This window comes from Dermacentor albipictus, chromosome 3 (assembly GCF_038994185.2).
Source record: "Dermacentor albipictus isolate Rhodes 1998 colony chromosome 3, USDA_Dalb.pri_finalv2, whole genome shotgun sequence".
In the NCBI taxonomy this organism is placed as follows: Eukaryota; Metazoa; Arthropoda; class Arachnida; order Ixodida; family Ixodidae; genus Dermacentor; species Dermacentor albipictus.
In genome coordinates this window covers 129,675,032-129,689,734 of record NC_091823.1, presented here as the reverse complement: position 1 = coordinate 129,689,734, position 14,703 = coordinate 129,675,032, and the positions used below count along the sequence as shown (strand labels likewise).

The 14,703-nt window shown below is 46.6% G+C and overlaps 1 protein-coding gene across 5 annotated transcripts in view; it reads left to right on the top strand.

Moving 5' to 3' along the window:
- Dmtn (transmembrane and coiled-coil domain 2 protein Dmtn) overlaps positions 1–14,703 on the top strand; it is a 91,020-nt gene that overhangs the window by 72,431 nt on the left and 3,886 nt on the right. For all 5 annotated transcript variants that reach the window (XM_065445400.2, XM_065445399.2, XM_065445401.2 and 2 more), the window contains exons 8-9: positions 260–415; positions 770–954. In XM_065445400.2, coding sequence (XP_065301472.1) covers positions 260–415; positions 770–954 — 341 coding nt within the window. The remainder of the gene's footprint in view (positions 1–259; positions 416–769; positions 955–14,703) is intronic.

Genomic DNA, 14,703 nt, shown 5'->3' with positions numbered 1-14,703 from the left:
GCAAAAATGTATACAGGCATGTCTGCATTTGCTACAGGCAATCCATTGTCCTTACTCTTGGAAAAGGTTGAAGGCCCCAGCTTACGTGGCTAGGTCAGCATTAGCTTTGCATAGACGTAGTGTGCTTTCAGCACCGATGCAGTGTTCAAGCACCTGCCTCCTCGCCCACTCCAGCACTTTTTCTTTTCTTCTCACGTGCCCCTGTTTTGTGAAATGTCTGCAAGGGAGGCATCCAACTGATTGACCATTGGTGATGCAGCGTCTGGAGGAGCAGATGAATGATCTTATCGAGCTGCACCAGAATGAGATGGAGAACCTGAAGCAGGGCATGGCAGACATGGAGGAGAAGGTTCAATACCAAAGCGAGGAGCGCCTGCGAGACGTCCAAGAGCTTCTCGAAAGCTGTCAGACACGGGTGAGAGAGAGAGAGAGAGCGTAGTGCTTTGTTCACAGAGCATGGGTTTGGAATTGAAGGCCTAGGGGAAATGTTTAAATTGTCTAGCCTAGCTTGAACTTTTGCACGAGCCATATTCTGCAAGTGTGGTAGCAAGTAGGGCTCATTGGGGTCCTTGTAGTAGTGGTACTGGCATCTTCCGGTCTATTAATATTACGCCTAGTCATTTCCTGTTCAGTTATTCTTTGCATGGTTCTTAGCTTCTTTCATTATTAAGGACAATGTTTTGTAGCTTGTCAATTCTTTGGTTGCCCACCACTGACAATGATGTCCGCGTTATGAGATGAAAACGCAGTTCTCTGGTCACGCGTGCAGATCAGCCGCATGGAGCACCAGCAGCACCAGCAACTACAGCAGCTGGTGAGCCTGGACGCCCTGGACAACTCGCAGGCACGTGCCCTGGGCCTCAAGCTGGTCAATGTCCTGCTCATGCTACTCCAGTTGGCCCTGCTCCTCGTTTCCACCATAGCCAACATTGCCATGCCCTTCCTGCAGTCCAGGTGAGTGGGTGGGTGGGTGGGTGCATCAGTCAGGGCCAACTGCAACATTTTGGAACTGCCTAAAAAAGCCTGGTTTTAGACGTGGCACATATAAAGCAGCCTCCATGCAAAGTTTTACATCTGAAGTAATGGTAGATATGTCATGAAAAAGCTTGCAGAAATAGAAATTTAAAGCTCCAGATTTCGGAATATATATATATGTGTGTCTCAGCACAACAAACCTTGGGTTGATATTTAATTATTTCATTTATTTAACCTTAGCTCTTTCCTTACCGTGGGGAAAATAGGTGTTTTTTTTTTGTGTAGGTTATGCCAGACTTTCCTAAACGAACTACTGCACTCAGTATTTTATGTAATCCGTAAACAAAAAGTAGTATGAATGCCCTTTTCATGCATAAATGTTTTAGTAACAAGATGTATGTCATAAAAAATATATAAATTACCAGAATCAAGATTGCGGGATAAAATTCAACATATTTTGTAAAGACACCCTTGTTTCCACGAAGAAAAATGCATAACAAAAATTCTGAGATATACTGAATGTATTGCCATCTAATAAGCACTATCTCCGAAAAAAAAATCAAAATTTTTCATTGAACAAGTATTCCACTACAAAAATTAACTGCAAGCACTACAGTTGGGCATGCCGGGCTGCGGCCGCTGATGCTCCGGGCTGGTCAATGCATTTCTGTGAGCCCAAAGTTTCTTAATTTCTGTCCTAAAATTGGCCTTCGCTGTTATAGTTTGAGCTTAACTAGGCAGCACGCTTGCGCCTGACTCCTATGGCGACTCCTACAGCAGAGTTGCCAGATGCTGCCGAGCAAATAAGCAAATAACCACCCGAAAACAAGCCCAAACAAAGCGGCGCGACGTTTCCTAAGAAGCCCAAAAGAAGCGAACGATAACAAATTTTCTGATTCTTGCAAATCGTTTAATTACAGTATAAAAAAATCACGCAAATACGAAAAGAAGGCGAACTAATCACTTTATATTATTTTGAACAGCAACAATATCCGCAAGAATGAGCGAAAACACTCATGTAGTTCTTTAGCATTGTCCCCAGGTTAGTCCGCACCCTGGTCATTGCCCTGTACATGAATGAAGTTACTTGTTGACTCATCCAACCTATGGTTCATTTGACTGCTAAACTACACACAGTCATCGTCGGATGTGTTCGACTCATCAGGAAAATCCTCCGCGTCCACTTCGGAACCATACATATTTTTAGAGTTGAATAGCTGCAACATTTTTAATGTCGGTTGAAAGTCCCGGCAGCAAACACCTCGAAACTTTAGGCCATAACGTACGTGCAGGATGCCGCTCAACATTGGATTCTTCATTCTGTTTCGGTGGTGCGACTTCACCAGGTTCACGTGCGAGAACACGCGCTCGACATCGGCATTGCTAAGGGGCATGGCCAACAACGACAGAGCGAACTCTGCTATTTCCTTGAAACAACTTTCACAGCTTGCATCCTTGAAAGCTAGCACTTATACCCAGAACGAAGCGCCGTCCTTGTCGTTTACATTTTTCCAAGGAAGGAGGCACAGCCGTCTATACTGAGTATCCAGGAGTCCCACATCTACCTTGAACAGTTTGAGGAGAGGCACGTCCTGAAGGGGCAGTTTTACCTGGCTCAATACATTGTCGGTCGCGCCACGCGCGCCAATACGTATATTTAACGACAAACGCGCGCGACGGGCATTAAAATAACAATATTTACAGGAAAAGCGCGAGTAAGCCCAAAAACACGCGACAAGCGACTGTAAAAATTTATAAGCGACTCGGTGAAAAAAGAAGCCCACATTCGCTTATATTAAGCGGAACTGGCAACCCTGTCCTACAGTGACCCCGATAGTGACCCCTTTAGCGGCAGCGTCTGTCTCAGCTGAAGCCTGGGGAACTACGAACGCGTTGAGCACCCTTAAACCTCTCGTCGAATACGCCTACTTTTGACCCGCCAAGGCAGACTTTCAAGTAGTGACTGTGGCTCACGATGTTTAATTAAGGTATTTACCCGATTCTAACACGCACATTTGTTTAGAAGAAAATTGAGTCTAGAAGTTGCCTGCGTTGTGCAATCGGTTGCGAAACAAAAATCGCCTTCGCAACATTCACATGCTTTGCCGCATAACACAGCTATACAGTGCGCAGTGAATCTGACTTTTAAAGAAACGCTGCCATGGTGCAACAATTTTTCTTGCTAAAAAATCAATTGCGCATTAAATTTCTACTTTGTTTAGGAGCTTCAATGTCATTTCTACATTATTTTACCACTTGGACGCATAGAACAGGCGTGCATTTGATTCTGAATCATGTTAGAATCGGGCAATATTGCCAAATGAATTGGTGGTGTGCTCTGCCGTTTTTGTGTAATTATGTATGTGTATGTATATGTGTAAATGTTTGTGTGTTGGGGGGGTAAGGGTGTGTGTGTGTGTGTGTGTGTGTGTGTGTGTTGTCGTCTTTCCATCGGTGACTCAGGCACAAGTATAGCAGAAGAGGGTGATTTAATAGAAGAATGATAAATTACAAGGCCACACAGGCAGACTCGCACAAGTATTGACACACGTCTTCCTTCACAGACCAGCGGACAGCTCCCACATGGGTCCCAGGCTTCAGTTAGGTGCACTAGTGCACTACAGAAAGAACGCTTTCCAAGGAAAGGCGCTAGCGATATGGTAACATTTGACCATCCTGAATTCCTTAATGTCCTAATTAAGGCTATACTAAACAAGGTTTTCTTAATTATCTTACAAATACTTAGCTATCCTTCAATTTAATTTACTTAAAATACAAACAATAAGAAGAGAGAAAGATAATGATACTAGCTTAATGCAGAAAGTTAAAGGAAAAAGAAACCAGCAATCGCTAAAGTCCAAGAACAGATGCTTAAAGTTCACCACAGCACACAGTAATTCGGTAGTTCGTAATGTACAGCTCTGAAAAAGTCATTTGTTCCAACCATCTTGACTGGCTTGACATTGCGGTAAGCCAAAATACGAAAAGAGGGGGAAAAATATTCCACACTACACAGGAACTTAACACAATGGAATTCTCATTGCACACAAAGAGAGAAAATTAAGGAAAGAAAACATAACACACAGTCTCGTAGTCTCGCCTGTGAAGTGCATTTTACGTTGCGTATGTTGCCTTATTGGGATTTCTTCTTACTCTGGAGGCTCTTTAGATGTTTCGCCAGCTGGTTCCTTTCTCCTTGGGTGTTTTTTTTTTTTTTTTGCTTGAGTCTTTGGCAGTCTTTTGACTGTCACGTGCTTGGACGGCAAATAGGCAAGCCAGTTTTCTTTTTCACTGCTTCCGCAAGCGGCATCGGTTCAGGTTCGGAAAAAGCTGCCCCGTCGGTGGCTTCTTCGGTCTTTCCCTCGGACACTGTTTCAGCCACCGGCCTTTCACTTTCTTTGGCAGCCTCGGAAGTTTTTCTTGCTTCTGTCTGCAGCCTCTGACTGAGCTTCGGTGGCAGTGGCTGCTTCTTCACCAGCTTGTTTCTTTAGATGCCTGTTCTGTCGTCTCATGCGCACCCACTGGCATGGCACCGCTAGTCTCTTCAGCTTCTTTTTGAGCAGGTTCAACCTTTGTTGTTGCTTTTTCACTTGCCTTGTCCCCAGGCTCGGGTACTTCTTCTACCTTTCCTGGTGTGGCTTTATCTCTAGGCTCTGGCTGGGCTACTTCTTCCTTGACTGTTGTAGTAACGAAGACTTCGTCTGCGTTCACAATTTCTTCCTCGAATGCTTCCACTTTGTCTTCAGTTGCTTCTGGAACACTTTCCTGTGGTTCAACTGCAGCGGGGCCTCCTTTCTGAGTAGCTAGTGCTCGAGTGCCAGACATTTCGAAGTCACCGGGTGGCTCCTTCGACGGCTCTTCTGCATATTCACTTTCGTTTTTTTTTTTGTTGTTCTCTGGTTCTGCAACAGCATCTGAAAGTTTCGGCGCCACATTCTCCGTTTGGTTTAATTTTGCCTGTCATTTCTGGCTCTTGAGGAGGGAACTGTTGAATGAGAAGTTCATCTGGTCCCCTCTCTGCCTCTTTTGGCACATTCTGGTCCGCATCTTTTTCTTTCGACAAGGTTTCTTCGGTTGCTTGTGTCATTTCTTTCTCACTGACACCCAGTTCAGGAGAAGCTATAGCTTTGGACATATCTTTTGCTGCGTCATCTTCGTGAGTGCACTTTGATTCCTTTGACTGCTTGTCAGTCTCTGCGATTACGTCACAGACTTGCATGGTTTCTTCCTGTTCTCGTTTGTTGTGATCAAACTAGAGGATGTCGTGGAGCAAATTTTTGTCGTCATCATGTGTCCTTCTCAAGAGCATGGTGCAGAGCTTGCGAGATCTCAGACCTGTGAGAACCTGCTCTTGCATATTGTGAAAGTCAAGGTTCACTTTCTACTGCACCTTCGGCACCTTAGCGAGGAAATAAGCGGCTGGGCTTTCATTTCACTGTTGCATGCACTTTTGCATCCTCCACCATCGTTCCGTTACTCAGGTCTAACTCACAAACGTGTGATGAAAATGTTCCCCCAAACTCTTCCCACGACGTGGTTTGAGAATTTCTGGAACGATACCAGTCTTCGGCAGCTCCAACCAAATGGGATTTTGCGGTTTCCAGCATATACACAACGGGCCGCCCATGAAGTGTCGACGTTCAGAGTATATTCTCGATCCATTCACGTGCTGAAGGAGCATCCTCGGAGCAGTCAAAGGTGGTGATATTTTTACTCGGGTCCGATATAACTTGCAATATTTACACTGGTTGAGGCTGCACCACACCACCGAGAGTCAGTCGTTCCAGAAGTGTTGCCAAAATCCTGTCCTTTTCTTGTAAGGCTTGAAGGAAGTCGCGAGTTGGGATTGAGTCACCGTGGCCAGGGGTCGGTTCTCATGTACCAGTCTGGTTGACTCTTTCTGCCAAGTGTTCCGTTTACGGTTACCAGCGTTCGTGCATCCAACTCACATTCAGTCTTGTGTGGTGACTGGAGTGTGTACTGTAATCCTACTTCTGAATTATGTTGTCTTCCCATTGGCGACTCGGGCATGAGTCGTAGCAGAAAAGTGTGGTTTAATCGAATAATAAGTTACATGGCCGTGCAGGCAGACTACGCCATACGGTTTAATCAAAGAATAATAAGTTACATGGCCGTGTAGGCAGACTACGCCATACAGGCAAACTCAAATTCACATGAGCATTGACACACGTCTTCTTCCTTCACAGACCAGTCGACAACTCCGACGTGGGACCCAGGCTTCAGTTAGGCCCACTAGCGCACAACATAAAGAGCGCTGTGAAAGGATGGACAGTTGGGCGATTTAGTACGGTAACATATGCTTGGTTTGTAGCACAAAGGGAAACAGACAAAAACTAGAAGAAGACGAGACAAGCACTAACTCTCTGCTAAATCTTTATTGTAACGATCAACACATATATAAGTGATTGCAAAAACTATAGCAAACAAACATGACATGTTCTAAAGACTATCAGTTAACAGATAAGCATATCAGAAGGTAGGGAAGCCATAAAAACCAAACAAGAAAAGGCACTACTTGAGATTGACGCACGTGCTGAAAAGATATTGAAATTGGTATTGATATTGAAAGCGAACCTCATTATTTATGACTGAATCTCTCTGTCTCTTTCTTGTGAAACTGCCGGTTCGCTTCAGTGACTCATAGGTGTTGAATATTGTCATTGGGCTCGGTTGCGTACCCGGGTGCCAGCTTCGAAGTATTCTTGCAGCCTGCAGTCTCTATCTGCCTGCAGCTCCTAGGGCAAGGATCGTGTCTGCTTTTTCCTCGTTGGAAAAAGGCATCACGAAATTGCCCGCGTTTTAACAGTCCATGCAGGATAGTCTGTTTACTGCTGTCTAGAACTGTCCGTCAGTTGCTTTAGGCAGCGCAAGCGATAACGGTTGCTAGCTTAAATCTAACAGCCAACGCTTGCGTCATGCCCTGTTGCTTATTGCCTGGCAGCACACCTATGGCTGCTAGCGTGCAGAACGCTTGGGTGCCGTACAATCACGATGTGCAAGCAGGCACATCACTTCTTTTTTTTTTTCACAGGTATCCGCAGCAAGCTGAAAAACACCAATACTTAACCAATGGAAAAACTGAAACTGTTTATTTGGATGTTTTGCAAACCGCTCTGTAACTTTCTAACTGGAATTTTTTTCCTAGGTATGTTGCTTCAGAAGTTGATCAATTAATCTTGACTAATTATCTAATTAAACAAAATTAAAGAATAGCGTGACACACTGCACTGCATGTCTTGGAGTGCATCGGCATATTTTTAAACTCTGGCTAAAGTTAGCTGAGACACCCTGTATAATGCGTCAAACAAGGCAAATAAACATGTTGCACAGTCACAGATTCACAGATCACAGAATCTTAAGGCCTGCCCCCCTACTTTATCTGCCCCCGATGTATCCCACGCGGCAGAAGGCGGCGTGCTTCCTCCCCGCTTCTCTCCGTTGCGCACACAAGACTGAACCATCATCGTCGACGCCCCCTTCCCCCCCCCCCCCCTTGCGCTTTCACTCGCACATACAGCACGCAGCGCACGGTGAGGATGTTATCGCCCTTGGACTTCACACGGAACATGAGGGCGACGACGACAGGAATGTGCCTTGAGTGTTCATATAATTGCTATCGCAATAATATAATAAATGTATCTGGCAACTGAAGCGTCCCGTGGCCTATTACTTTCCGCAAAAGACGAAATAACAAAATCGAACTTTCGTCATGCGACAATTCACTGCGCTGCAACAATGTCTTTTCTTTTCTTTTGTGGGGCGGGCACACGAAAATGAAAAAACGCAAAGGAAAGTGTGTTGGCCACAATCGAATGCCTACTTTAGGCGTCTAATATGGCTGCCGAAGGAATATCGAAGAAAACATGAGGCGCTTGGTCTATATTCATTATCCTACACTGGCGAGACAAAGGACTTTCCAGAGAGGTTGCAATAACGTCGAAATGAAGATGATGCCCTCAAGCGAACTCATTGCAATCCGTCGAGTCCCCACAGTGGTGGCAGCGAGTGACCATTGATTCTTTTTCTCGTCTGCTAGCCAGAAAGCGTCCAAAAATCTTTGAGGCCAAAGTCCACTCGGCCAGAGAAAAACGAATGCGCATCGAAGTGTGCCACGTGGTTGTCAAGGCAACACAGGAAAAACGCATGACCTCTGGCTAGCTCTGCCAGCCCGAGGGTAGCGAGAACAAAAAATTGAAGAGGCTGAATGTGTCCTCGTGAATAAAAGTCAAAGTAGAAAAATATAAATGAGAACCTAGTTACCTCTGCTGGCTTTAGTGTCTTGACATGGTTGCTTTGGCGCAGGTGACATGACAGCATGAATGAACCATCACAATGCTTCATCTCACCGGACCTCATTGCGTGCTTTGTCAACTTGTTTGATAGTGTGTTGATTTGGCTTGTCTCGTTGTATGGTCCCATGTATGACATTAGAAAAGTCAATGCATCTTTGGCATCAAATGTTTATAAGAACATCAAACCCACAAAGATCCGGAATTGAAAATATAAAGCACGACTTTGGAAACGTCAATGAACCTTTCGCATCCAAAGTGTATCTGATTTTTTACTATAAAGCTTTAGAATTGAAATTCATGTGCTCCGTAGGTTCTGCGGCCTCCACGAGATGCTGCGACGAGCCCGCTCACCATCAAGACGCCCTTGAAACTTTGTGCTCGGATGGGGCTCTTTGCGTTACGACTCCAGGTGCATGGGCGTTGCCACAAAATCCAGTCCAAGTTCATAATCTTCACGCCAAAATGTCTTTTCAAACGTGAAAAATACATTCTAGACAAAATCTAGAAGGATTTCCGGCAACGGGGGTTGTTTAGATCGGCGACGCATGACAGCGCGAAAAATTTGGGGGTGGTGGTACTGAAGCCCCATAGACCCCCCCCCCCCCAGGCTACGACCCTGCTCTACTGTCGTTCCCATCTGTTCTTGACGGTGTCTATTTACTATGTCCCACCGCTGACATATTGCTTGAAAGAAACTTGGCCGTTCCCTATACAGTCGCCGACCGTTTATTCGGACCTCACGGGGACTGTGGAAATGTCCGAATAAACAGGTGTCCGAAAAAGCAGATTAAGAAAAAGAAAGAAAGAAATCCTTTATTCCCACGCACTTATTCGGGCTCGGCAGTAGGCTTGAAGAAATCGGGAATGCACCGTTGCACGCTGTTCTGTTTACGTGCTATCAGATAACCCTGAATCTCGGAGAGGGTCGTACAGTCACTATAGGCGGCTGAAAGCACAGTCACTGCTTGTACTAGCTCCGCATGCAACAGCAGTGTAGCACATGGTGCATCATCTTCCGAATCTGAGTCATCGTCCGGCGGTGCAGCAGAAACCTGACGAATGATCTCGCCGTCATCGAGTTCTGCGCATGTTGGTACAGCATGTCAGCACGTGTGAAACTGTCAAATGAGACGTCTGGAATCGCAATGCAACCGCTGCGCAGGACCCCACAGAACATTTTTGGCATCAGTAGTGAAGCACATCGGAAGGCGACAAATCCTAGGCCTCCCGGCACCCGCTTGCCGGCATGCCCGAGTGCAGTCTGCGCGGGCACTGTCAGCGCCATTAGACACTTGACGCGATGTTTCCATATGCCGCGTTGGATCACCGCAACCTCAACACAGCACACAAAGCAAACACCACCACGCCATCACGCCGACACCAGTTGCACAAACGAAAAACGTAGCCTACTCTCAGCGTCATGCACGAAGAAACAAACAAATCAGCTGCTAGATTGCCTTGACGTGGCTTACTAAGCTGAGACCGAAACTACTGTAGTAGCAGAGTCGGTGCATGGTGCTCTCGATCGAGTTGGCTCGAGGAGTGTCCGAAAAATCAGACGGGAGGTTGCAAGGTGTCCGAACTTTCAGCAGTTATACATTATGGTCTATAGGGAGAATGGCAGTACCGCGAAGCAGACCGAATAATCGAGCATGTCTGAATTTTCGAAGTCCGGTAAATCAGTTGGCAACTGTACCATGTTCACTGTTATAGGCAATCATACTTCACTCCCTCTCCTTAATTTTAACTGCTCGACTGTGATTCTTCCCAGAGGCATGTCTTTGGGCAACATCTCGCCTGTGCACAATTGCGAGATATCGACTCGATGCCGAAATTCCGTTGCCCTCTACAGGAACCTCCGATTCACCAACTCTCACAGATGGACTTGGCAAGACTATTGCACCTGATCTTCTCCCAGCACAAGCTGCTGACCTCCGCCATCTTTTGGAAACTTCCCACTGCATTTTTCAACTTGACGGCTGCCCTTTAGCCCAAATATTGGCGGTCACCGACTGTATTTACACTGGAGACGCCGATCCGATACGCCACCGGCCATACCGTGTTTCACATGCTAACTGACAAGTGATACGCTAAATAGTTATAAGATGTTGACTAAAGGCGTTAGCGAGCCATCTCGCAGTCCGGGGGCGGCCCTGGTTGCCCTTGTCAAGAAGGACAGCAGCTGGCGCTTTGGTGTGGATTACAGACACCTCAACAAAATCACATCAGGACGTTTACCCCTTGGCACATATTGATGACGCCCTGGGCTGCTTGCATGGAGCCAAGTACTTTTCATTGATAGACCTCCGATCAGGCCATTGGCAAATCTCGGGTAGATTATATGGACCGTGAGGAAACAGCCTTTGTAACACCTGACGGCCTCTACCAATTCAAGGTTATGCCGTTCGGCCTTTGTAATGCTCCGACAACCTTCAAAAGAATGGCGGACTCTTTATTTCGCAGCTACACATGGTTCACATGTCTGTGTTATCTAGACGATGTCATAGTCCTTTCACCAACTTTCACGAGTCACCTAACACATCTATCGGCTATTCTTGCTGCTTTCTGAAACGCCGGCCAGGACAGGACTCGCGCTGTTCAGAATTTTTCTGTTCCATCTCCCACCGCAGATGTAGGAAGCTTTGTTGGGCTATGCTCGTAGTTCCATTGTTTTATCAAGAATTTCGCTGAAACCACTCGCCCCACTTATCGACTTACTTAAGAAGGAGGTTGCTTTCACATGGGGCCTTGCTCAAACCGAAGCCTGACAATAAAATTTGGCAATAATCTGTCGAAATCTGGCAATAATCTTTCAAGATCTGGCAATAAGTGGGTCATCATTGTGACTAATTACATGATCCGGTACTCAATCACATGCGAGCTTGGAGCTCAAGCTGTGCAACTGAGGTGGCAGGTTCTTTTTTACATGACGCCATCCTCCATCACAGTGCACCCCGGCTGTTCTTCACTGATGGCGGCCGCACCTTCTTGTCCCGAAAAGTTAAAGATCTACTTCGCTCCTGTTCTGCCAAGCACAAGCTTTCCACCACCTACCGCCAGCAGACAAACGGACTCATGGAGCGGCTCAATCGCACATTGATAGGAATGCTGTCTATGTACATTTCTGAAGACCACAGTGATTGGGACAACATGTTACCGTTCGTGACCTTCGCCTATAATTCATCCCATCACGAGACCCCTTTTACCTTCTGTTCAGCCACCACCTTTCTTTGCGCTATGACACACTGCTTCCTTCCTCGACGAACACTCCCACTGAATTTGCTCAAAACGTCTTCGCCCGGGCTCACACGGCACACCATATTGCTGACTCCCGGCTTCCTGAGTCTCAAGCCACGCAGAAGATTCGGTACGACAGCCAACATCGGGGTGTTCGATTTCCTTCTGGTTCTGTTGTCCTCCTATGAACACTGTGTCGCCACATCGGCTTGGCGATGTCAACTACAAGATTGCTTCACTAGCGAATCCCTACGTGCGCTATGCATGTGTTCCGGCTGAAGCCTTACTTTAGGACGAGTTCACCTCCCTTATAGTTAGCATCAAGATGGCACCTTTACAGGTGGGGGTTATGTTACAGCACAAATAGGTAGTGCCAGTGAGAAGAATACGATTTGACATGTAGAGGTGGAATCAATCTCGACAGCCATCTTGTTCATGCGTCGTCTCTCTTGTAAATATTGTAAATACATCCTTGTATGGCACTTTTGCAATGTAACAGCACACACACACACACACATATATATATATATATTAAAGAAGTGCGCAAGGTAGAGCTTTGAAGCTGGATCACCAGCGCTATGCAAGTGGGGCTCCGAATTCAAAATAGAAGTTTCTGGTGCAACTGGCTAAGCCTACACTGTTGCATCTTCCAATCAGCGTCATTTGTGTCATCCACAGCCGTGTCAGACATCTTTGTCATAATACATTCGATCCCGGATATATCGAATTATTGCCTATATCGAACAGCTGAAAAATACTTTTGCGAATCTCATGCAAAAGTATTGCGCTATTGTTCGCGTATATAGAACTCCCGTGCACCGGCATATCAATTTATCGAACTCCGTGCTGAGCTGTGCCCCCAGCAAGTGCGCTTCTCCCACCATACGCCACCCCTGCAAGTGCGCTTCTCCCATCGCATCCACCCCCGCAAGTGCGCTTCTCCTCACGAAGATATCGTGATGTTCCCGCGATCTCACGCGCGTCGCCCCGGGTAAAAGGCACGTGACAACGAGCCCTTGGAGTGCGATTGGGAGTGAAAGAGAAGCAGGAGGGAGAAACCATGCTGACCGCAGGCGCCCGTTTTCTATGTTTGGTTGGCTGACACCGCTGGCACAGCGAGACAAACGAGCTCAGTGCAGGTTGGGCTTGTGGTAGTGTGGAGACTGTAGGGGTTGAGGGACGGGCTCCGAGATGAAAACCCCAAACTTGGGAGGGATTTATTCTACATTATATACAAAGAGGTGAGCGACGAGTAACATTTGTACAGTCATTACGGGCCGGCAGCAACTCGGACGCTGCGGCCCGCGGCAAGAAGTTCGAGAGAGGTGAATCAGGGAATCAGGGCATGTCCCAGAATGCTCAGGTCTCTCTGGAAGGCTTCTTATAAACCCTCCGAGCACTGGAAGTCACGTCATGTTTGACCAATAGGAGAGTCCGCTCAGATGACGCCATTTTCAGCCAATGGTAGGCGCCCGTGTCGCGGTGTCACACCTGGCGGCTCTCTGCGGTCTTGCCTCGCAGACTGGCAATGCACTTCTTCTAACGAGGAGAAGGGGAGGGCTGCTCATGCTCCATTGTTCGAGGCCCACCTGCTAATCCCGGCGGCACACGACCTGGGGGCCGCAAACTTGTTTGCACGTGTCTCCTCTGGAATGCGCTTTCCTGCTTTTGCATTCCTCAATTAGCTGTGCTGCAATCCGATGTGGTCTGGGGAACTCGAAGTAATCGCAGGAAACAGCTCCATATCTAACAAGACGCGGAGCGGTGCATCTTTCGATTCAATTCGCTTTGTTCCTTTTTATTCACGAGGCCAACGCGAAGGCTTGAGACTCGTGTGGTGCAGTGGGTTTTTCTATCCACTTTTGGCACATGTTCCAGAGCCATGGCTGCGAAAAAATGCACGAATTTGGATTTTTCAACAAAGGCGGCATTACAGGACGCGATTTCATCAGAGCTGACGACGGCATGCAAGCTGTAGTGGATTGCGCTGATGCGGAGATTGTGGCTGACATCATGGATGAGGAGGACGCAGACTCGAGCAGAGGTGAAGGTTCTGACGAAGAGGACCAACCACCATGCACTGCAGCTGAACTTGCATCAGCTTTCAGCGTCATTCGCTGCTGTTATGGCACAATGGAAGGAGCTGGCCTTTCTCATTTGGACTCTGTCAACAAGCTTGAGGACAGCTTAATGAACTTGATGGTGCAGAAGAAAAAGCAAGCAAAGGTCACAGGTTTTTTTTTCATGCGAAATGTGTGTTTTTGTGTTTTTACACGCCTTGGAGGCACAGATTGAGAAGTTACCGTTAGTCACGACATTGGGAAACTGTCTTGAGATGTGTGGAGTTGTTAGAGAAGCTTTTGACATGCATATTTTATATTTCGAATTATCAATATATCGAACTATTTCGCGATCCCCTTCGAGTTCGATATATCCGGGATCGACTGTATACATACACGTATATGTTAGCACATCTCTAGCACCCTTCCTCAGGAAGCATTGTTTATCCTTGGTTTATAGCACGAAAGGACACAGACAAAGACTAGAAGAAGACAGCATGAACACTGACTCTTAACCAAATCTCTGTTGAAACAATCAACATATATTTAAGTGATTGCAACAATCCCACTTCCTTAGACGTGGCATCATTCCCTACTTGCGGCAAGTTATTTTTAATGCGATAACGTTAAGGAGCCCGTGTCACAGAAAATCCAGCATCGGCTTCCCGCATCGGCGTTGGACATCACTTCGGCGAAAAGAATTTCGAACCAAATTCCAAACTACACATGCCCAACCACTTCTCTACCGCCAAAGTTGCTCATGCCTTGTCTTTCATTCTTTACGAAGTTATTCCTCGGAATTTTGAGAAGGGCAGTCCACAAACAAGTGTAATGGAAAAAGACACTGACAGCACATGTCCTTTGTGTTAGCTCTTCTCAGACTTAAATGTTAGAAGTGCGAAACAATAACAGAAGATCGATCCACGCAAGAGGCCGCATTTCTACCAGAAAGCTCGCCTTTGTGCATAGCGTTGGCAGCCAGCATTTCCCGGTAAATATTACGGTTACATAAGCTGCAGTTGCCGGGAAGCATGAAAAGCAGTAAGGGTCTTTGATCGCTATGGTGTTCCACTCTTAAAGGCGAAGTTAAGCATCCTCCAAATTTTTTCATCCACTTT